At 42.3% G+C, this 24962-nt stretch overlaps 1 protein-coding gene across 1 annotated transcript in view; it reads left to right on the forward strand.

The window, feature by feature from the left end:
* Positions 1-24258, forward strand: part of CLVS1 (clavesin 1) — a 156178-nt gene extending 131920 nt beyond the window's left edge. The window contains exon 6 of the mRNA XM_043483595.1: positions 23863-24258. Within this exon, the coding sequence (XP_043339530.1) occupies positions 23863-23950 (88 nt within the window). The 3' untranslated portion in view covers positions 23951-24258. The remainder of the gene's footprint in view (positions 1-23862) is intronic.
* Positions 24259-24962: the final 704 nt, after the last annotated feature.

Consider the following 24962-nt stretch of genomic DNA (forward strand, 5'->3'; position numbering starts at 1 on the left):
TACTGGTCCATGGCCAAAATACTGGTCCATGGCCTGTTGGGAACCAGGCCACACAGCAGGAGGTGAGCACCAAGCAAGAGAGTGAAACTTCATTTTTATTTACAGCTGCTCCCTATTGTTCTCCCATCATCCCCAGATGGGACCATCTATCTGCAGGAAAACAAGCTCAGGTTTTGTATTATGGTGAGTTATATAATTATTTCATCATATATACTGTAAGGTAGCATGTTCAGTTGCTCTGTTGTGTCCATCTCTCTGCGGCCTCATTGACTGTAGTCCACCAGGCTCTTTTGTCCATGGGATTCTCCAGGCAAGAATACTGTGGTGCATTGTCATTTCCTCCTCCAGGGGATCTTCCCAACCCAGGGATCGAAACTGCATCTCTTCTATCTCCTGCATTGGCAAGCAGATTCTTTACCACTAGTGACACCTGGGAAGACCCTATATATCACAATGTAATAATAGAAATAAAATGCGAAATAAATGTAATATGCTTGAATCATTCTGAAAGCATCCCCTCCTGCCACCCTGGTCTGTAGAAAAACTATCTTACGTGAAACCAGTCCCTGGTGCCAGAGAGGTTGGGGACCACTGCCTTAAACAATAGAAAGTTATTCTCTCAGAGTATGGAAGCTGCAAGTCCAAGATCAAGGTGTCTGCAGGTTGGTGCCTTCTGAGGCCTCTCTCCTTGGCTTGTAGATGGCCATCTTCTCTCTGTGTCTTCACCAGGTTTTCCTTTCATGGATCCGTATCCTAATTCCCTCTTCTTACAAGGACACTCGTCATGTTGGCTTAGGGCCCACCTTATTTGGTCAATATCTTAATAACCTCCTTAAAGATGCTATCTCCAAATATCGTCACAGTCTGAGATACTGGGGGCTAGGACGTCAACATACGGATTTGAAGGGGGGCAGACGTAGTTTATCTGTCTTTACGTAAGCTCCTTTGGTGTGGGTACTGCTACCTGTAGCTGGTGTTTCAGCGCTGTGCCGTGTTCCAGGAAGTGGGTATATCACAGTGTAGCCATTTCTCTTCTGATGGACTGTTAGATTGTTTCTGAGCTTTTTTCTCTGTTCTAAGCAGGGCTCAATGAACCTTTTTGATGTCCCTCCTTCGTTCTCACGGGAATGATCCTCTGGGAATGATCCTCTGGGTACACGTGGAACCCTGTAGCTGCTGGGTCAGAGGACTGTACACCTTAAATTTCAATCACACTGCCTAGAGACCCTCCAAAATGACCCCCTCCCACAAGGGGTGTGTGAAAATCTCCCTCTCAGACCCATTATGAGTGGTTGATATTAGCAGACTTCACTTTTTTTCTCCTGAGTTATAATTGACATAATGCTTCCAAGGTGGCTCAGTGGGGAAAGAATCTGCCTGCAATGTAGGAGAGGTAGGAGATGCAGGTTTGATCCCGGGGTCGGGAAGATCCCTTGCAGGAGGGCATGCTAACCCGCTCCGGTATTCTTGCCTGTAGAATTCCACGGACAGAGGAGCCTAGCAGGCTACAGACCATGGGGTCACAAAGAGTTGGACATGACTGAGCGACTGACCACTCACAAAGTGTACAATATAATGATTTGACTTACATACAGGATGAAATGATTATCACATACATTTAGTGAACATCCATCATTTCATATAAATACAAAATTAGAGAAATAGAAAAAACTTTGGTTCAGTGTAATGAGAACTCTGAAGACATACTCTCTTAACAACTTTCACATATAACATAAGAGCAATTTTAATTCTATCAATCATATTGTACATTATATCCCTAGAACTTAATTTATCTTTTTGAAAAAATGTTTTATTTATTTATTCAGCAGGGCCAGGTCTTAGTTGTGGTGTGAGAACTCTTGGTTGTGGCTTGTGAGATCTAGTTCCCTGACCAGGGATGGAACTCAGGCCCCCTGCATCTGGAGCATGGAGTCTTAGCCCCCAGAGCACCAGGGAAGTCCCCTTCCTGATAACTGAGAGTTTGTACCTCTTGACCACCTTCATCTAATTTTGCTTCTTTCTACCCACTGCGTCTGGTGAACCACAAATCTGATCTCCTTTCCTATGAGTTGTTTGTTTTTGATGAAGTGTTAATCATAAGCCTGATGGGGGGGCAGCCATATGCTATTTTTGTTTTCATTTGTATTTTCCCACCAGACATAGTTAAGCACAGTTACGGTCTGAGTTTTGTAAGGATCATGGAATTAGCAGAGATGAGGGACTAAAAGCCATCAGCAGGCTGATATGGGGGCTCAGGTGAGAAGATGAGGGCCAGAACTGATGCTGAATCTGCAGGACAGCTAAATTCTGGAGAAGTTTGGGGAAGGAGTACTAACGCAAGTTCGTGTGCCTGACACGCAGTGAGGCCAAACAAATTGACACCTTGGAGTTTGGAGCCGAGAAAGGTTTACTGTAGGGTCCTGCAAGGAGACCAGTGGCTCATGCCTTAAAAGCCCTGAGCTCTCCGAAGGGTTTCAGCAAAGCATTTTTAAAAGGCAGGTGGGCATTGAAACATGTATATTACCATATGTAAAATAGATGACCAGTGCAAGTTCGATGCATGAAGCAGGGCACCCAAAACCGGTGCTCTGGTACAACCCAGCGGGATGGGATGGGGAGGGAGGTGGAGAGGGGTTCAGGATGGGGTGAACACATGTACACCCGTGGCTGATTCATGTTGATGTATGGCAAAAACCACCACAATATTGTAAAATAATTGTCCTCCAATTAAAATAGATAAAATAATTAAAACAAACAGAAAAAGTCAGGAGGGGAGAAGAGTGGTGTTGCAGGGTACTTGGTCAGCTCCTGCACAGTTCTCTGATTGACTGATGGTGAGGTCACAGGGTGTTGTCACAGGGGTTCACATTGTCAGTCCTTAGGTCCCAGGAGGCCTGGGGCTATGTGCCCAGTAGTTAACATCTTCCATCTGTTGAAGAGCGAAGGGTTTTTCACATCTGCAAAACAACTCAGGAAATGTGCATCAAATACTGCTATCTAGGTGCTTCAGAGAAGAGCTAGAGCAGAGGATGTGGGGGAGGGCCTGTCCTGGGAAGGTCCTCTGGGGTCCTGCTGGGTTTCAGGAAGAGTGTCTCTGTTGGAAGTCTTCTTTTGGTAAATGGTAAACGGTGGGTACACAATAAACAATGTCTGGGAGGAGGAAAAGCTGTATATTTCCTGCTCAGTCATGATGTTTACACTCAAATGTCTGGAAAACCTCCCTGCTTAGAAGGACAAGGTCGGAAAATTCATTTACTCCCCAGGTTACTAGTCAACCTTCACTGGGAAGTGGTGGTCATGGTAGCTGAGAGGCTGTTGACTTTGTGGCCTCTACAGGGAAGGGACTAACCTTAGTACCTGAGTCCTGACCACCCCTCAGTCCAGACAACAGCACAGTGACAACTGTAGTGACTTCATGCTTTGACACTCTTCTGAGCCCGTAGCTCATTAAACTCTTTAAGTCCTTACCACAACTGTAAGAAAAAGGTATTGTCGTTATTCTCATTTTTATAAATGGGGAAATTGAGACATAGAGAGGTCAAGAATGCCCAAGATCACACTGTGAATAAATGGCCAAGCTGGGATTCAGACCTGGGCACGCTGGATCCTTGTTCTGGGTTTGTGCCCTCTATAAGACAAGGCACACTGCCTGTTTTTCATTATACATTCTGCATTCTGTCCTCAACTCTTGTGCCAGGCTTCTCTCTCCAATCTCTGCATGGACAGGAATCTCATGTGGCCTGTACCTACCCAATCTACCCTAAGACCTTCACAGCCTAGATAGGTCTGAACTTCCAAGGTGAAGGGGCACGAAATAAGAGTTTGCCACTCTTTCCCCAGATGATCTGAGTTACATCTCTTGGGTGACCAGACATGTCCTGGCTCCAAGTCCCATTTCTGAGTTAATGTTGAGAATCAGAGGGGATGACACCCTCCACTATTAGCCAGCAAATTCTGGAGGATAAAAACTTTGTCTAACTAACTCTTAATTTATCTCACTGCCTCCCCAAGAATCCAGCTCAACACCCCCCACAGTAGACACACAGCAGTCACACTCTGCAGGCTCACTGCACTTTGTTGTTCAGTTGCTAAGTCATGTCTGACTATGACTCCATGGACTGCAACATGCCAAGCTCCTCTGTCCTCCGCCATCTCCTAGAGTTTGCTCAAATTCATGTCCATTGAGTCCATGACGTTATCCAACCACCTCATCCTCTCTCACCCTCTTCTTTTGCCTTTTATCTTCCCCAGCATCAGGGTCTTTTCCAGTGGGTTAACTCTTCACACCAGGTGGCCAAAGTATTGCTCACTGCATATAGATGAATTAATGTTGAGTAAAATTTACCATCTCCCAAACCCATTCTTGATGCATTTACCCAGTCACTTTAACCAAAATGTCAGCTCCCAGATGGAAAGAGCTAATTCTTCTGCTTTACCAAGACTGTCCTGGATCTTGCCTCCTGGGATCTTCTGGGGGAGACAAGATGTGCCCACAAATAACTATATTTTACTGCAGAGAGGTGCAGTGAAGGAAGGGGAAGAACCTGCTGCAATTCTCTGAGGAAGTCGTCATTAATTTCAACCAGGAAGACTTAGGGGAAGTCTTCGGGGAGATGGGCAGAGCTGACCCAGGTTTTGGAGAATGGTAAAATATCAGGCTCCTCCATCCTTGGAATTCTCCAGGCAAGCATACTAGAGTGGGTTGCCATGCCTTCCTCCAGGGGATCTTCCCGATCCAGGGATTAAACTTGAGTCTTCTGCATTGCGGGAAGATTCTTTACCGTTTGAGCCACCAAGGAAGCCCTAATATATCCAAGTTAAGATTCAAGACCATGCTGGAGAAGCTGGCAGTTGCATACGTATCTCATCACCCCACCAGTCCTACTGTCCTTGGAGGGGGCACCCTTGAGCCTTTGCTTGGGGATTTCAGGCAGCAGCAGGATGGGCAGTGAGGAGCCTGGTACTAGTGATGGCAGCAAGAAGGGACCACTCCTGCTGTCAGACTGTGCCTGCGGTCAGGTGCCTCACGGACAGAGGCCTGTGATGACTTAGAAGATTACAGGGACAGAACAGTCAACATTCGGAGCATCTTTTGACCCCTAAGGACCAAGTGTTTGCATGTGCATGCTCCGTCTCCCAGTCATGTCCAGCTCTTTTATAACTGTATGGACTGTAGCCCACCAGGCTCCCCTGTCCATGGGATTTTTCAGGCAAGAATACTGAAGTAGGTTGCCATTTTCTGCTCAAGGGGATCTTCCCCACCCTGGGATTGAACCCGAGTCTCCTTGTCTCCTGCACTGGCAGGCAGATTCTCTACCACTGAGCCACCAGGGAAGCCCAGAGGAGATAGGAAAATTGGAAACAATTGGAGGAGACTTTATAGGTCCTCTCTTCTAGTCCCCCACTCCTTATGGTGGTCTGTCCTCTAGCACAGGCTGTCAGGCAGCCCCAAGTTGCACTGTCCAGAGATGGGCAGGCACTTTGTGGGGCAGCATGTGCCTGTGCCAGGGCTTAAGGAAACATCTCTGTATTCTGAGCCCGACGACCTGGGTCTGACCTCTGGAACAGCGCTGTCACTTCCAGTGGGTAGACACCGCCCATGATTCTAACCCTGCCATAGTTTCCGAGAGTCTTCTGGCCCCTTGGGAACTCAATGGGCTTTTGTGAGTGTTCTTGGGGCCTGATCACTTTTCATTATGTGCTTTAGGAGCACAAATGGTCTCCGTTCCAAGCACCTGGGACATGCATTCTGGCACATGTGTAAACTTCAGGCTCGTATGACGTTCTCAATGAATAAGTGGTCCTAACAACTCTTCTTCCCCAGATAATTTTGGCTCAACTCTTAAGCAGAAAAACAAAAAAATTATTAGTTTAAATGAAATTTTCTCGACATGAGTTATTTCTAGATCAATCTGTTCTTTGATATGATTACGTCTTTGTGGGCTGAGTTTTAACTTCTTGTTTTTTATTTTATTTTTTATAGTCTATTTCCTTGCTTTCAGGTCATTGGCTATCACTTTCTGCTCTTGGGATGGTGTAGGTTTGAAGCACCTAATTTCCTCCTAATTTACTTATCACTGGAATATGCTTTAAATCCAGAAAGTAGGTAGCCAAACTTTTTTTTTTAGAGAAACTTTTAAATACTGTCCAACAAATAAGAGTAAATAGGCTTTGTATTTGGAGAAGGAAATGGTAACCCCCTCCAGTATTCTTGCCTGGGAAATCCCATGGACAGAGAAGCCTGGCGGGCTGCAGTCCATGGGGTCGCAAAGAATCAGACACAACAGTGACTGAGCACTGAGTAGGCTTTGTATTAAGCTCTATAGAAGTATTTGGCTGCTAATATGTTGCTAAGTCGGTAAGTCGTATCTGACTCTGCAACCCCATGGACTGCAGCATGCCAGGTATCCCCCTGTCCTTCACCATCTCCTGGAGTTTGCTCAACTCATGTCCATTGAGTTGGTGATGACATCCAACCATCTCATTCTCTGTAGCCCCCTCCTGCCCTCAATCTTTCCTGGCATCAGACATCTTCTCCAGTGAATCGACTCTTCGCATCAGGTAGCCAAAGTATTGGAGCTTCAGCTTCAGCATCAGTTCTTCCAATGAATACTCAGGGTTGATTTGCAAATATGACAAAACTCCAGCCACGTTGCTTTGAACAATAAGGAAAATGTATTATTTCACATAATAAAATAGCAAAGTAAGGTGGTTACAGGAACGTTTATTACAGTGGCTCAGTGGTTGCCACTGGAAGCCAGGTTCTTACCCCTGCATCCAGCACAAGTGAAGAATTCTCAGCAGGAATCCACCCTGATTCACACAGGGTGAATCCAAACCAAAGGAGATTTTTCTGCTTGGGAAAGAGGAGGGGATGGCTTGGACTGGAAACCAGCAATACTGCTTCAGGTTTGGGAAGGCAGGTCTGGAATTTCTGCTTCATGAAGCAAGTGCATGGTCTTCAAATCAGTGTGTTGATTTTGTGACATCTCTCTCAATTGTTGGGATTGGTTTTTTAATTGCTTTCTTATTCTAGCCTATATCTCTGGTAAAGTAATTAGAATGGCTATGTTGTTGGTTAGTCGCTAAGTGGTGTCCCACTATTTTGTGACCCCATGGACTGTAGCCCACCAAACTCCTCTGTCCATGGAATTTCCCAGGCAAGAATTCTGGAGTGGGTTGTCATTTCCACCTACAGGGGATCTTCCTGACCCAGGGATTAAACCCCTATCTCCTGTTTTGGCAGGTGGATTCTCTACCACAGACTCACCAGGGAAGCCCCAAAGGGCTATAGATATCATTAAAAAGGCTTTTCCATACAGACATACAGAGAAACACATTGTCTTGAGCAAAGAACCTCAATGCAAAAAGTGACAATATTGTACCACCCATGTAGAAGAACACATACATATTATTTTGGTTATTGATTCTACACTGCCTTTCTAACTTGGCGTGACATGGCAATAATTCTACTGCCTTCAGTGTGTACTTACATGTAAAAACGTTTGTTCCCAGGATTTTTTCTCTTTTTAGATATAGACAGCACCATTCATAGGGTTTCCCGGGTAGCTCAGTGGTAAAGAATCTGCCTTCCAATGCAAGAGACACAAGAGGCACCAGTTCGATCCCTGGGTCAGGAAGATCCCCTGTAGGAGGAGATGGCAACCCACTGCATTATTCTTGCCTGGAAAATCCCATGGATGGAAGAGCCTGGCGAGCTACAGTCCATGGGGTTGCAAAGAGTCAGGAATGACTGAACAACCTAGCACATACGCACAGCACCATTCATAGTGTCAAAACTGTCAATTTTTGTCATTTCCAGTAATTTGGGGGGTTTTTGGTGCTGCCTGAGCATAGATGAAGTTTGGGTGAATATATGCAATAACTCCTGCTTTCATTTATTAAACCTTTAGAACTTAAGAGAGAATTATTTGCAGAGAAAGAGGCCTTAAAGACCCAAGCTGCACCTCCACTCAGGCCAGTAAAGACTGGCCCCAACTTTTCAGGAAATGATCTGCCTCATCTATCCTGTATACTGGACACTTGGAGGGACCCAAGTGCTTTGGAGTCTTGTCCAAATACACAGTGGAAGGATTGCTTTTGATTCCTTTGACCAAATGCCTCCATCTATATGTTCCCTAAACTCTTCTCCTAGATTCCATGTGAAAGAAGTGGGACAATATCGAAAGACATTGTGAGCCAGCCACTTTTATTGGAAGGAGTGGAGGAAGCTGAGGGAATGCCTGGATGGAGTTCAGATTTCTGAGCCAGAAGGAAATCTTTGGCCATGTTGTTCCCCTTTGGGTCCTGCCTGGGTGGTAAAAAGAAGAAAGTCAGTTTAACTGTTTTCAGCTGTCAGTAGAATTGCCTATGACCTTGGTGATCTTTCAGCATGTCGTCCTCATTTTATGGAGTGAATTACGCGTTTGCTGGATAACTACTCATTTCCGGCAGAAGTAATATATCATTATGAAATACAATCTGCAGGAAAAGAATGAGGGGTGTCAGTGTGGGAACAGGAGGACCCTTGTCTTCTAAGCAGTTGGGGCAAAAAAAAAGGGCTCATTTTACTGTGTGGCCCCAGGAACAGATGTTCCATATGGAGGGCCCGTTCAGTAAAATGACATGAGGCGTCATTTCTTCATGAATGCTTCACAGTCCCTGCTGCCTTCTAAGTTGCATTATGACTGATTTATCACTCAAACACTTCTCACTTTTCGGGTGTCCCTCTATGTCAAGCAGCTAATGCCTGAGATGTCATCACTTCTAGAAGCAAAGACCATGTGGGTACCCCAAGCAAGCCCAGTGTTTTATGTCAGTTATTGGATACTGAAGGGTTGCATGGATGCTGACAGGAATTTGTTAACATTTTCTAAAGATTAAGATAAATAGCTGCCTAACCTCTTCAATACTTGTGCATCCAGCTGAAACAAATTCCATGCTTTTATACATCTTTCTTTATTGTGGCAGAAATGAGGGGAGGGCATCTCCTTACACAAACATCCTATAGAGCCATGTAACATTAAAAGTGAAAGTTGCCCAATTGTGTCCAACTCTTTGTGACCCCATGGACTGTAACCCACTGGGCTCCTCTGTCCATGGAATTCTCCAGGCCAGAATACTGGACTTGGTAGCTGTTTCCCTTCTCCAACGTAATGTTAGAATGAAGAAAATCTACAATGAATTCAGCCCATAAGAACACGATCAAGGACAGATAAAATGTGTGTGGGGGTGGGAGGTGGGCACATGTTCTCCTCTATTTTAAAGAGCGACATGACAAATTATGAGATAAAGAATTCTAAGTGCCTGGAAAAGCCAAAAAGTGGGGTTGAATTAGAAGCAAATGAACAGATGTGGGTGTGACTGGTTGTAGTTTCAAATACTAAGTGTTTGGTAACTCACAGTGTCTGTTCTGAAAGAGACTCCTGTTTGCTGAAGCCCTGTGGTTAGGTGCGGTTACTTGGAAAGGAAGATGTAGTCTAGGCAAGAAAAGCAAAGAAGGTTTATTTCTTGTGAACACATTGCTGTTGGTCAGCAAACATTTTGTCTGATTCCGATAAAGCTGATGGCATGTGTACCCAACGTCTCGCCAGCAGTGGGGCTCTCATATGAGCTTCAGTGATCGTATGGATGAAAACAAATATTTGACGTGATACGTGATGAAAGTCCCACTGAAGTATCATTCATAAAAACAGTGTGCTGCTCACGTAGAGAATTTCAGTGCCTTTAAGCAAACTTTGCTATAGATCTTAAGTGAGCTTAAAGTATCCAGACTATAGTGTTTGAGCTTTCATGTCAAGGCCATACACTAGCATTGTCAAGTTTTCAGCATCTCATGGGAAATGCCTTCACGTCTCCACTTCTTCCCACATACCAGACAGGATACAGATGTTCCTGGCCTTATTCTGAAAGTTCTTGAAAAATTGAGCCTTTCAGGTTTTGAGAATTGAAAGAAAAATAGATATTTTTTAAATGGAGAATTTTAGAAAATAGATTAAAATGAGTAAAAATAGGTTATTATCCCCATGTTATAGACAGAGTTACCGGAGCACATGTGGGCATGCTTAGTCACTAAGTTGTGTCTGACTCTTTGTGTCCCTATGGACTGTAGCCTGCCAGCTTCCTCTGTCTATGGGATTTTACAGGCAAGAATACTGGAGTGGGTAGCCATTTCCTTCTCCAGGAAGATCCTGGCCCAGGGATTGAACCTGGGTATCCTGCATTTCAAGTGGACTCTTTAACACTGAGCCACCAGCGAAGCCCAATACACTGAGGTTAAATGATTTAGCTCAGATGGCAGGGCTGGTAGGCAGCAAAACATTGTAAATTCAGTTCTCTTCATTCCAAGTCCAATGTTCTGTCTCTTTTACCACAACTGTTCTCACACTCGTGTGCATTCATTCCTTCATTCCACAGGGACTCATAGAGCACCTTTTTGGGGTATTTGCCTTTTCTCAAAGCCCTGCAGCTGTCTTCGATGTCTGCTCCCATTCCTACCAGCCCCAGTTGTATCCTGTCTCTAAGACAAGGCTGAAAAGCAACTTACTGTGTCACACTCTGATGTGCTGTGCTGTCCCTAAACCCCATTCTGCGGGGGGAAGCTACAGCTACTCAGGAAGAAAATTGATATTCAGGCTAATGTAGTAATATCAAAGGAGATGCATTAATGTCCTGTCATTTAGGCCCATTTAAGTCATCTGACTCAAAAACAGACTTACAGAAGGTAGTTTTTATTGAGAACACTAGCCATCCTTTTCAAACTCAGATAGAATGAGTCACCCTCATTGTCTCAGCTGGTGGCAGCTTCTGGCATTTTCTCTACCTGCTTCAGAACATCACATTCCAGTCCTAGCAAAGGGATTCCACAGAGGCTGTGCAGCATCCATTTCACAGGGAGGAGAATAATTAGGAAAAATTAGGGATGCTCTGAAAGTGACTGGCAGCTCTTTGTGCCAATCTAATTCTAATGAAAGATGAGCCCATTCAAAGCAGGTGGTGCAAGCACCTGCAGCCGTTTGCTGTGTTGCTATTTTTAGATACTATTGGTAGTAGAAAAAAATTGTCCAGAAGCATCTGCATATTAAAACTCTATTATTTGAAAGATCATCTGACTGTCTCAGGACACCTGAATCCACCTTGAAGTGCTTCAGTTCTGTTCAGTCGCTCAGTTGTGTCCGACTCTGCAACCCCATGGACTGCAGCATGCCAGGCTTCCCTGTCCATCACCAACTCCCAGAGCTTACTCAAACTCATGTCCATCAAGTCGGTGATGCCACCCAACCATCTCATCTTCTGTCATCCCCTTCTCCTGCCTTGAAGTGCATGCCATTCCTCAAAACTTTGTAAACCTATACACACAGTGAACATGGGCTGATGGCAAGAACTGTTATCTGGTTCACCTACAGACTGGGCTCTAAGACATCTGCAGACCTTACTCTGATGCCAAGGGTTCTACCAAGGAGTTTGGGTACAACACATGCTAACTATCTAGCTATGACTTTGAGCACGCTCATCACTCAGGTGCATTAAAGTGACTCTGCTTAAAAGAGTGCTTTGGTAAAATTAAGAATATTTTTATAACTAAATAATCTGATTCTCTATATCTATTTTCTAAGTTGGTAGTCTTTTCTTTGGTTTCTTCAAGTGGTCAGACAAGGGCTTCCTCTCTTATCAGAAAGGCTAAGTGTCAGCTGTTCATATTCAGAAGATCATATTCAGGGAATGTTGGTAAAATGATAAACAACATGGATGGACCTAGAGACTGGATCAAGTGAATTAAGTCAGACAGAGATAATATGAAATCGCTTATACAAGGAATCTAAAATATGATAAAAATGAATTTATTTTCAAAACAGAAACAGACTCACAGACATAGAAAACAAATTTATGGTTACCAAAGGGGAAAGGAGGGGAGGTTAGGATAAATTAGACTACCGAGATTATCATATACACACTACCCAATTTAAAATAACCAAAGACCTACTATATAGCACAAGGAAATATGTTCAATACTCTTTAATAACCTATAAGGAGAAAGAATCTAAAAAAAAAAAAAAAAGAACATATATATACTGAGAGCTTCCCTGGTGGCTCAGCAATAAAGAATTCATCTTACAATGTAGGAAACCGGGTTTGACCCCTGGATTGGGAAGATCCCCTGGAGAAGGAAATGGCAACCCACTCCAGGATTCTTGCCTGGGTAATGCCATGGATACAGGAGCCTGGCAGGCTACAGTCCATAGGTCACAAGAGTCAGACGCAACTTAGCGACTAAACAACAATAACATATATACTGGATCACTATGCCACACACTTAAAGCTGACCCAACATCGTGAATCAGCTACGCTTCAAAAAAAAACCAGTATCACTTCAGAAAATTATTGTGAGGTTTAATCAAAGATAATGCAGGCTAATGAATTAGCACAGAAGCTGGCATGAAATCAGTACTCAATAAATGGTGTGTCTTTTATTGTTGATGGTGATGATGAAATGATGACAATAAATATAATAACCAACCTTGGGGTTGGGTAACTCTCTCATTGCTGATAATTCTAAAAATATCCAGTCAAAGTGTGTGTTGAAATCTTCCATTCCAAAACATTCTGAAACTGATTTCAGATGTGATGAGCAAGCTTTGCTGAGGGCCAGCTGGAATTTTTCTGCACACTGGGACATTCTTGGTTGCTCGAGACACGGAGGGAGCTACTCTTTGCAGCAGGAAACTGTGGCCTGAGGACAATCATTTAAGCAATCAGTTACTCTAAATAAACTAGAATACTTCATGATGACACAGTTGAGTTCAGTTCAGCTGCTCAGTCATGTCCAACCCTGTGTGATTCCATGGACTGCAGCACGCCAGGCTTTGCCTGGAGCTTACTCAAACTCATGCCCATTGAGTTGGTGGTCATCCTTGCCTCTCATCCTTTGCTGTCCCCTTCTCCTCCCACCTTCAATCTTTCCCAGCATCAGGGTCTTTTCAAATGAGTCATTTCAAATGAGTCATGAGGCCAAAGTATTGGAGTTTCAGCTTCAGCATCAGTCCTTCCAATGAATATTCAGGACTGATTTCCTTTAGGATTAACTGGTTGGATCTCCTTGCAGTCCAAAGGACTTTCAAGAGTCTTTTTCAACACCACAGTTCAAAAGCATCAATTCTTCGGCACTCAGCTTTCTTTGTAGTCCAGATCGCACATCCATACATGACTACTGGAAAAACCATAGTTTTGACTAGACAGATTTTTGTTGGCAAAGTAATGTCTCTGCTTTTTAATAAGCTGTCTAGGTTGGTCATAACTTTCCTTCCAAGGAGTAAGCATCTTTTAATTTCATGGCTGCAGTCACCATCTGCTGTGATTTTGGAGCCCAAAAAAATAAAGTCTGACACTGTTTCCACTGTTTCCCCATCTATTTCCCATGAAGTGATGGGACCAGATGCATGATCTTAGTTTTCTGAATGTTGAGCTTTAAGCCAACATTTTCACTCTCCTCTTTCACTTTTATCAAGAGGCTCTTTAGTTCTTCTTCGAAAATAGTTATTAAGTAGCACCTGGCAGCTTTGAATTCAGTATTGAGAAACTTTTGGAAATAAAAATATCTTTTAAAATATCTATTTATTTATTTGGCTGCACTGAGTCTTAGTTGTAGCACCTGTGATCTTTCGTTGTGACACATGGACTCTCTAAGTGGTGGCAGTTAAATGTAGCTGCCCTGTGTCACATGTGATCTTAGTTCCCCGACCAGGGATAGAACCCGAGTTCCCTGCATTGTAAGGCGGATTCTTAACACTGAACCATGAAGGAAGTCCCTAAAAAGATTTTTTAAAGGTAAATCTTTTGGACACATGATATCTAAATGTTGTGGGCTCATACAAATTTTCAAAGAGGCTTTTCAGGTCTGGTCAAAATTTGTCATTTGCCATATTGTTATGCATTTCTAGAAGGAGGTAAAAACAAATGCTGAGATAGAGAGGTACTTAGACTATTCAAGCAAATTAGCTTTAAGTCAGAATTGTGGAACTTTGAAAAATGAAGTCTAATTATTTTCAAGAACTAATGTTGATTTATCCCAATCTGGTAGCTTTCATGAACTCTTGGGGCTAAAATCAGCACTTTGTCCGGCAATCATCATTTTACAGTTGAAAAACGTGGGATCATAGAAGCCAAGTGAGATGTTCCATAGAGTCTCATAGCAAGTTAGTGACGTGGTGATGATTCTCTTCCATCAGCTCATTTCTCCAAGGATCCTTATAATAGACAACCAAAACCATCTGTAATTGTAGCATGAGGTTAGTAATAATTTTGCTGTGTGTTCAGAAAGAACTTATTTCTTTCTTTTCAAGTAGTTTAAATTTCTTCCTGAAGTCTTTTGATATTATTTATCCATTTAGAGATAAAATAATGGCATATGTTCACCCTCATCTAAACAATAAATTAATGGAGTCTAAACTAATGAAGTTTCTTTCTAGTTAGCATTGAAGCAACAACAGTGTTACTCAGAAAACAGCGCTCATGTCACCCGGGGCTTTGTGTGTATCAGTGTGAGGATTAAATGAGTTAACATGTGAAAAATAACTCTGCACACTGAATATTGGCAGTGACAGATCGTAATGTTGTTGCTGTGGTCCTTCGGGATGACTGAAATTCTAAATGAGGATGAGTATATTACTCTGGTTCAGCCACAAGCCTGATGGAGGGAATGAAGCCTTAGACTAGTGCTGTCTGATAGAAACAATGTGAACCACACATAGAATTTTAAGTTGTCTTGTACCACATTACAAGTAAAGAGAGAAACAAGGGAAATTAATTCCAATAATATGTTTTATATAACCCAAATTGTTGTTGTTTGGTCCCTAAGCTGTGTCTGATTCCTTGCGATCCCACCAGGCTCCTCTGTCCATGGGGTTTCCCAGGCAAGAATACTGGAGTGGGTAGTCATTTCCTTCTCCAAGGGATCTTCCCGGACCAGGGATTGAACCCATGCCTCCTGCATTGGCAGGTGGATTATTTATCACTGAGCCACCAAGGAAGCCCAACCCCATGTATACAAGATTATGATTTCAATATAATTTAAAAAGTATTAGTGAGATATTTTACATTCTTTTTTTTTTTTCATGCTGTCTTTGAAATCCCATACATACAGTGTCTCTACAGCCTATCTCAATATCTCAGTTAAGACCGATCCAGTTTCAAGTCCTCAGTGGGCACATGTGCTGAGGGCTCTGTGTTGGATGGTGTTGCTTTAGACCTATTTATATGTGAGCCCAATTTCCATCCTTTCTGAAGGCACATGTGTTTTCTCTTGGCTCTTTCTTCCTTGCTCTAATATTGGTACCTATCAAGGTTAAATAGAAATACATTATACACTTGAGTTCAAGTTACAAGGCATTTAGGCAAAAGCTGAATTATTCAGATCACTCTAAAAATATTTCACTTAAAAAGTAATAGAATATTTATTTTTCTTCCATTGATTTCTTTATATTTCAGTAAGTTATAGCAAATTGTATTGTCACAATCAAGGGAGGTTTATTTCTTATTTCTTCACTTCGATGGAGAAAGGCTTTGCTGCCTTACATGAGAAGTACTTGGGCTAACTGTTAAAAAAAATGATTTGTTGCTTTATGATTTATTGATCTGGTTCCATGAATTTTAATTGTATCATATTGCCTACAAGTATCATTCTAACATTGAAGAGTTTGGTAGCTGAACAGAATGTGTGTCTTACAACTATTCTTTAAGATTCCACATCAAGGATATTATTGAAGGCATTATTGCAGAAAGAAACTCCATATTGCTTCACTTAGTGGAAAACAACTACAAATAGATGCACTGAAAGCTACATAAATAATTGTTAATCAGGTGGAAACTTCTGGGTTACTTCTAAAAGTTACAAGATATAAAGTAAAATAATAAGGTTAGCTTTCATGTGGAGCAGTCTTATCACTTATTTTGAATTTTTAAAATATTAGTCTTTCAGTTCAGTTCAGTCACTCAGTCGTGTCTGACTCTTTGCGACCCCATGAACTGCAGCATGCCAGGCCTCCCTGTCCATCACCAACTCCCGGAGTCCACCCAAACCCATGTCCACTGAGTTGGTGAAGACATCCAACCATCTCATCCTCTGTCGTCCCCTTCTCCTCTTGCCCTCAATCTTTTCCAGCATCAGGGTCTTTTCAAATGAGTCAGCTCTTTGCATCAGGTGGCTGAAGTATTGGAGTTTTAGCTTCAATATCGGTCCTTCCAATGAACACCCAGGACTGATCTCCTTTAGGATGGACTGGTTGGATCTCCCAGCAGTCCAAGGGACTCTCAAGAGTCTTTTCCAACACCACAGTTCAAAAGCATCAATTCTTCAGTGCTCAGCTTTCTTTATAGTCCAACTCTCACATCCATACATGACCACTGGAAAAACCATAGCCTTGACTAGACAGAGCTTTGTTGACAAAGTGATGTCTCTGCTTTTTAATGTGCTATCTAGGTTGGTCATAACTTTCCTTCCAAGGAGTAAGCGTCTTTTAAGTTCATGCCTGAAATCACCATATGCAGTGATTTTGGAGCCCCCCAAAATTAAGTCTGACACTGTTTCCCCATCCGTTTCCCGTGAAGTGATGGGACCAGATGTTATGATCTTAGTTTTCTGAATGTTGAGCTTTAAGCCAACTTTTTCACTCTCCTCTTTCACTTTCATCAAGAGGCCCTTTAGTTCTTCTTCACTTTCTGCCATAAGGGTGGTGTCATCTGCCTATCTGAGGTTATTGATATTTCTCCCGGCAATCTTGATTCCAGCTTGTGCTTCTTCCAGCCCAGCATTTCTCATGATGTACTCTGCATATAAGTTAAATAAGCAGGCTGACAATATACAGCCTTGACATACTCCTTTTCCTATTTGGAACCAGTCTGTTGTTCCATGTCCAGTTCTAACTGTTCCTTCCTGACCTGCATACAGGTTTCTCAAGAGGCAGGTCAGGTAGTCTTGTATTCCCATCTCTTTCAGAATTTTCCACAGTTTATTGTGATCCACACAGTCAAAGCCTTTGGCATAGTCAATAAAGTAGAAATAGATGTTTTTTTCTGGAACTCTCTTGCTTTTTCAATGATCCAGCGGATGTTGGCAATTTGATCTCTGGTTCCTCTGTCTTTTCTAAAACCAGCTTGAACATCTGGAAGTTCCTGGTTCACATATTGCTGAAGCCTGGCTTGGAGAATTTTGAGCATTACTTTACTAGTGTGTGAGATGAGTGCAATTGTGCGGTAGTTTGAGCATTCTTTGGCTTTGCCTTTCTTTGCCCATTCTCAAACCTTAGTCTGCATTTAGCGCCAGGTCAGCGATGCATCGGGACACACAGTTCTCTCTAGTTAAATTTAATAATGAGGCTCTTGGGAACTTGGAGTTGAATTCACACTTTGTAACTCAAAGTGTAGATGAACTAAATATTCCAGACCTTAATTTTCTTATCTGCAAACGTGGAAGGATAGCAATAGCTAAAAATGAAGGTGCACATGTATCAGGCTGACACTGGGCTAGACATTTTCATTTTGTAATTCATCTAGTTCTCCTTATCCCCAACTGCCATGTTGTGGGCACTATCATACTTCCATTTTACACATGAGGGGGTCAAATTTGCCCAAGACCACAAAGCCAGTGGTGGAGCCATCATTCAAGTCCAGGCAGGAACTTACAGGGAGAAATAGAGGTTGAGTAGAATTACTTAGAGACATTTTAAAAAATATCTTTTAAAAAACCTCACTCTTTCTGGTTAGACGTGCTGATACAGGTGTACTAGGACATTACTACTCCACTAAACCAAGCTCATCACTGATTTTAAGAAATAAAACCAGAACTATGGAATGCTTCCTGAAGAAGTGATGAGGTTGGTCCCTGGAAAGCAAATGGGAAGGATCTGAGTTGAACGAGGATTTGACTAAATTGCCTCTGAAGCTCCCTTATAGCCCTGGTCTCAGTGACTCCAGGTGATTGCCTAGGGTGAAGGGCGGAGGTCCTGTGCCCTTATTTGGGGTCCACAACACCCAAGCCAGGCAATAGCAGTTCATTAGTAAAAAGAAAATGCAGTGACAACTGTTGAGATAAAGTAACTAACTGAAGTTTTGGAAATAAACCTCTGACTGAGAACAGAATTCTAGTTCAATCCTGAGTCTATGCAGAATGGACTAGCTCATGATGAACATTTTCCATCTTTATTTTGTTCTTTTTGAAAGGTAAATGCCTTTGGAAGCAGTAAAAATTTAAAGCATGGCTATAGATATTTGATGACAGGCAGTGGGGAAAGTTCCAAATTTTGGAAAGGAAAAGGGGAAAGTAGAAAGAAGAAAGGTAGAGTGAATGGAGGAGGGTGGGGGTGGGGGATATAATAGCAGGAAAACAAAACATGGCAACTATCAAGGCAAGAATGAAGCCATTGTTAGGGTAGTGGCTACACCACTGAGATGATGATGGTTGAAATAGTTCGTTTAACTCCCTGGCTTGCCCTTGAGGTTAAGCTGGTTTTCCGTGTTGGAAAGAGGACCCAAGAGAAAAGACTGAAATGTTTATTTTAGCAGAAGCGTTCATCTTCTTGGGTGAAGGCAAAGCCAACAAGTGGGGAGATTACCACTAACGTGATCTGGGCAAAAAAGTCACAAGGCAAGTGGTTCCTCCGTGGCTAATGCACAGTTCCTGAACTCTCTGTTTATGAGTGGCAGAGATGTTTTCATCAGTGAACAGTTGAACATTCTTCCCAGAGAGTACTGTGACTCAGCTAAATGGACAGAGGGCAAGATCTAAGACAGGTGTTTCTCTTTGCTTTATTTATGCTAGATTTTGAAAAAGGCAACATATGCTTTCCGTTTTTCCAATGAATTTCAAGTATTTCATGATGGAATGTGTTCCTTATATCAAACGCTCATTTTCTGACCAGGTAAATGGAATTGTGTCACGCTGAAAGTAAAGATGCTCTAGTCGCCTTCTCAATCAGGGAAAGTGCAAACAAGAAAAAAAAAAAAACTGTGGTTCCGCGTGCTCAGTGCCTGAGAGCTGTTCAACTGTTACCCACCACTTGGCCAAGACAGTTTATGGGCTGAGATAAGAAAGCTAGCATCCTGAGTCCCCACTGTCAGTACAGGATTAAAAAAATTCCACATAGATCTCAGAAATGGAATGTTTTCTGCCATATCAGTAAACAAAGGATATCACAGTCATCATCAGTGAGCTGGTGAGCCCTGAAGGAACTCAGGAAGGAATGAATACCTGCCATCTAGCAAACATCAGACTGCAGCCACTTCCTATGATGAGCCCTGAGGAAACTCAGGATATGAAAACCCAAGAAACCGCCCGAGACACCTGAAGTGCATATCAAAAGAATGACTTCAGTGAGTCCAGACTCTTGCATTTTCCCACACGTAGAAAAGCACTAAATTCCTTGACTTGAGATACCAGGTTTTCTTTAGTTAACAATCATCTTTTGACATTCAGACTACCTGCCCTTTGTTGCAAAAATTCTATATACTCTGGCTCCGTGCTGACCCCCCACCCCCACCACCTCCTTGAAGCAGTTATCTCAGGGTTACTTGAGATGCTGCCTCCCGGGCTTGAGGTCCTAAAAATTCCCTGCTGAATAAAACATAACTCTTAACTTCTAAGTTGTGAATATTTTTTAAGTCAACAGCTCCAAATCTGATGCCAAGTGAAGGGAAGAGGGACCCAAATGAGACCTGTGAATGATGTCTCTGTGTGAATGATAGCTTTTCCTCTCTTCTTTTTCTTAAGAGATGAAAAGAGATGATGCTTGCTTCCCACCCCATACCCTGTTCTCAGAAACATGGGTCTATGGTGGAAACATGTTCACTTGCCCAAAACCAAGGGATGGACTCAGAGACACAAAGCAGTGTGTCAAAACAGTGAAAGGGAGACTGTAAATGACTGTCTTACAAGATCAGGTGTCTGGTGGGCAGGCACACTCAGGACAGTTACAGCAAACACTTTTATTCCCTGGCAAGCAGATCCCTCCCTAGTCCCTCATTGGCTTAGTACTAAGGGGTTATAATCTTCTAGGACATCACCTAAGTCTCATAGGGTATTCTTTCTTCTCCCTTCCCATCCCAAGTCCACATTTCTCAAAAGAACTTTAGTTTATCACTTCCCAAACATCCTGTTAGCTTAGGGATGGTCCATGGGTAAGCCATTAGGCAAGACTAGCTTGCCAGTAATTTTCCAAGATGAAACTAGCCAGCTGTGAGTGGAAAACCGTTTGTTAATAATTCTCCACCCAAGGCCAGCTACTTTGTGCTGAAAACGGACCACTTCAAGTTCCATTTCTTATAGTCCAGGTCTGCATAATTAAAGCAGTATTTCCACTAAAGAATGAGTATTTCTGAACATGTTCTCACAGTCCCTAGCTATGGCAGGAGACATTCACAAACACTTCTTACCATACATGAACTATCCTTAGCCATTTAACTCTTTAACTTTATTTACTTCATGCTAATTATTTGGTCTAAAGGGGCTGAAAACTCTCATATCAAAGAGCACATAGCCGTTGTGTCATTTACGCTTTGTTTCCCTTGCAGTGGTGTTTTTTTGTTGTTTAGTCACTCAGTCGTGTCTGACTCTTCATGACTCCATGGACTGTAGCCCGCCCGGCTTCTCTGTCCATGGGATTTTCCAGGCAAGAATACTAGAGTGGGTTGCCGTTTCCTCCTTCAGGGGATCATCCTGATCCAGGAAATGAACCCATGTCTCTGGGTCTCCTGCATTTGCAGGTGGATTCTTTACTGCTGAGCCACCAGGGAAGCCTTTATTACCATGAGTGAGTGGCAATAAGTGATTTTTGTTTGAAAGTTCAATATTTGAGAATTTGTTGATATTTTTTTTTTCCATGGTGGCTTCCAAAACAGGCGAAGGGAAAGTTTAAAAACAAATCCTCTACTCATGAAAATCACAGACAATAATTTGGATGGGTAACACATTTCTAGATCCAAAAGGATAGAGATACAGTGGTAATATGAGCCAAATTAAAAAAGATGAAATATTCAACCATGCACTTTCAAGATGGGAGAGAAATGACTTAACAGCAGCACATGTAAATATAGCTAAAATTTCCCTTGGCTTTATTAAGTAAGTTCCAGAAAGGCTAAGGCAATTTTAGGTGCATTTTCTATGCTTCAAGAGAAGCATACAAAAAAGAAAAAGAAGGAAGCAATAATTTCATTCTTTTTTGAAGTGACATCCTGTAGGCAAGCAGTTGATGAAGAGATACAGGACAGTATTTAAGTTCTAGAAATCTTGAAGGCTAAAGAGGAATTTGGCTAGTTTTAGTGGGAGCAGAGAGAGGGCTGGAGGGCACTCAACAAATATTTTAAGGGCTGTTATGTGGATCGGATGGATTATACATACTCTGGTGATTCCAGCAGACAAAACCAGGAACAGTACATAAAAGTCGCAAAAAGACAAGTTTTAGTTCATTGTAAGAAAAAGCTTTCTAGCAGAGTTGCTCCTCTAGGAGTACAGAGGAAAAGTCAGATATAGTCAACAGGAAACTGCATGGCACCTTAATATTTCCTGGTGGGTTTATCTAGTGGGTCTCTAAGGTCCTTTCTAACTCTGGGGCTGTGATTCTCTTGCCATGTTGTAAAACAAAGCCAAGTGGCATGAAAGAAGAGAAATACAGCTTAGTGTCTCTAAAGTGGACTGGCCGTTAACATCCTCCATTTTCACCATGGCCTGTAGGGCAAAGTGGTTAGGCAGCTGTCCAATGTGCTAAATGGAGGTGGCCTGTATGGGCAGTTGTATTCCTGTTTTCCAGTTTTAGTTTGTTTTAAAACCTTCTCGCTTTTTGGCTTCTCTGCTTTTTATATAAATCTATTACCCCCACTGCCCACCCTGCTACACTTGTGTAGGAGTGTGTGTGCACATGCACACACCACGCACACAGCCTTTAACTAAAGCAAAGAGAGAAATATGTAGGCAATGTATAAAACAGCTGAAATATACTACTATCTGGAGCTTCTCTGCCCTGTACCAGAAGCAATCAAATCCACTTCATTTTTAAAGGTTAGGCTTGGCACCTAAAGTTGGACTAGATTGAAATTTAGAGTAGCTAAACATCGCTGCAGTGTTAGGTAGACCAAGGAATACTGTGATGGTGATAAACCTGTCTTGTTCTCCATTCTCTATTTGTGTTGCCTTTCCTATGTTACTTCTTTTTCTTTTTTTTTGTCCCTTAGTTTTTTCCCACCCCAAAATGGAAGCAATAATAGCACCACTCCTTAGGGTTATGAAAATGAAGTAACTTCATACATGTAAAGAGGTTACAACTATATTAGCTGCACAGACAACAAACATTAGTGCTATATATTGTGCCTGAGGCCCTCAAGGCCACCCTCAGATGTGATCATCTGCTTGAAGGACTCACAGGACCTAGAAATGTGGTTATACTCACAGTTATGGCTTATTACAGCAAAAGAATACAGATCAAAGTCAGCAAAGGAAAAAGGTGCATTGGGTGGAGTCTAGATACTCTGGAGCAGTTGCAAGCTTCCAGTTTTCCTCCCACTGGAGTCACAGACAGATCTTAATTTACTCAGCAATGACATGTGACAGACACAACAGGCAAAGTGTTGTCAACCAGAGAAACTCACCCATGTCTTGGTATCCAGGTTTTTTGGGGAAAGAGAAGTATGGGGAGGTCTGTCACACAGGCAAGCAGAGCATGTGTGACTGACCTTAGCTACTTGGTCTTCAGCTCCTCTACCTCCCCCAACAGGAGGTCAAACTGAAAGGGTGTCTCCCAAAGTCCAGGCATATAAAAATAGACATTCATCATAAATCACCTTGTTAAAATAAACCATGTGGCATGGCCCAAAGCCTTAAGTATACAAAGACACTTTATCAGGCAGGATACTCCAGGGGTTTAAAAGAGTTAGTCAAGGGACGGTCCCGAAGACTCAGGATGTGGAGAGTTTGGGAAACTCAGGTGTACTGAGTCACCCATTTACATGTAAGTCTTGCTTATTTGAATAACCCACTTCAATCATTTTCTTAATGCTTTGAGTGGCTTTTTCTTTTTAGTATATGAACGTTGATTGAATGTTTACTGTGTGCATAGCTCTTATAATCTTCTCTCTATAAAGCTGGAAAATAATTTCAATCTGGGTTATAAACACAAGAAATTATTACTCCAGTGTAAAAGGACACATCAGAAACTAAAGATCACTGACATTATTGCAATATTGGTAATAATAGAGTGCTCCATAAATTTTGACTACAATTACATGCCAAATGCTTTACGTATAATATTAGTTTTAGTCCTTCTTAACAACTCTGGGAGGTAGGTAATAGCTACCTACAGGTAACAGGTAATAGCTTTGTTTTATAGATGAGAGAACCAAGGTTCAGAGTCCTAAGAACTTCCCCAAGACTCCTCAGTCATTAAGGAGTCAGGGATACATTTACAGCCTGATTCTACATCTTGTGCTATTAACATCATATATGATAGTTTCCTATGACCTTGAAAAACAAAGGCTCTCAAATATATTTTGAAACATTAAAAATCCAGCAAAATTTATGATACTTTATACACTTCAAGATCCATAGAGTGTCTAGATAAAGGGGCAGAACTGTGGCTAGAACACGTGTGTGTTTTATCAAAAGGAGATTCCTGTACAGAAAATTCCAAGATGCCTGGTTCCCTAAAAATGTGATGTAGAAGACACAAAAGCATGGAAAATAGAGATACACAAGGGGGAGAAGTTGTATAGATGAGCGTCTTGGTTAATCAGGGATCCATGAAGTCTGAAGGCCCTCCAAGATTCCAAAATGGCTAGCATCATGGATTGTCTGTAATCACATTTTTTCCCTTTTCCTATTATTAGATCTCAGTCTGTGGTAGAAGCTGGGACCTTGAAACATGAGGACAAGGGAGAGAATGAGAACACCCAGCCACTCCTGGCTCTCGACTGAACCCCGAGCCACCCTGTGCTCCCGACGTCACCAACTATCAGTGGTATCAGCCACCAGGAAGCACATGTGAAACTGACCACACGACTCATGCGTTCGGCTCGACACAAGGGCCTCCTCTCCTGCCACCCAGTAATGACTGTCACCAGCCATTGGTCTGAGCAGCCAAAGTTGAACAAAGACTTGAGAGATGCATTTTTGTTTGTCAGTGAGGGAATTGGAAGATGAAGCAAAGTAGTCATGGAAACAAGACTCCCCCCACCCCATATTTATGGTATTAAATGAATTGAAAAGAGAAAAACTAAATTTGAGGCACACACCTCATTAGGACAAAGATTTTTCTGATGCTTTGAAGAGATGCTCTCCAGTTTTTGCAGTTTAAAATTAAGTGCATTTCCAAGTAGATCCATAAGAATTTAAACTGTGCAGACACAATTTTCAAGTTTAATGTAGTGCAAAGCTCCAAGACAATAGTATCTCCAGTAATCTTCATTCCTACATCGAGTTATTTTCTTTGACCTCATCACCAGCATCCAATTTCAAATTGTTCAGCCTAAGAGCATGCTCTTATAGGTCTGGCTATTTGCAGAGTTTGTTTATTTTGATATCCTGCAAAAATGATTTTGATGTCACATCTTTGATCAGGCCACCAGCTGATTATCATGAGCTAATGTGAAACAAAGACACACAAATTGAGATATGACTATTTCATCTTAGCAATGTGGCTTCCCACAAGGAATGTATGTCTCCAGAGGGTAGGGGGTTATGTTGAAAATACATGTCAGTGATTAATGAATCTTTTCAAGTTGCCTCACTTAGGTCACTATGGCAAGAAAAGTGCTACAAAAGCATTACACACCCACTACGTCCCCCCACCTCCCTCCTGCAATCAGTTAAAGGTGCAAAGGATGGACCTGGCTGTTGTTAAGGGGGTAGGTATCAAACATGGAGGAAGATCTTTAAGGATGGCTAAATATACAAGAACTGAAAATAAGAGAAGACTTGGAATGCAGGA

The sequence above is a fragment of the Cervus canadensis genome, chromosome 12 (assembly GCF_019320065.1).
Source record: "Cervus canadensis isolate Bull #8, Minnesota chromosome 12, ASM1932006v1, whole genome shotgun sequence".
Classification (NCBI taxonomy): Eukaryota; Metazoa; Chordata; class Mammalia; order Artiodactyla; family Cervidae; genus Cervus; species Cervus canadensis.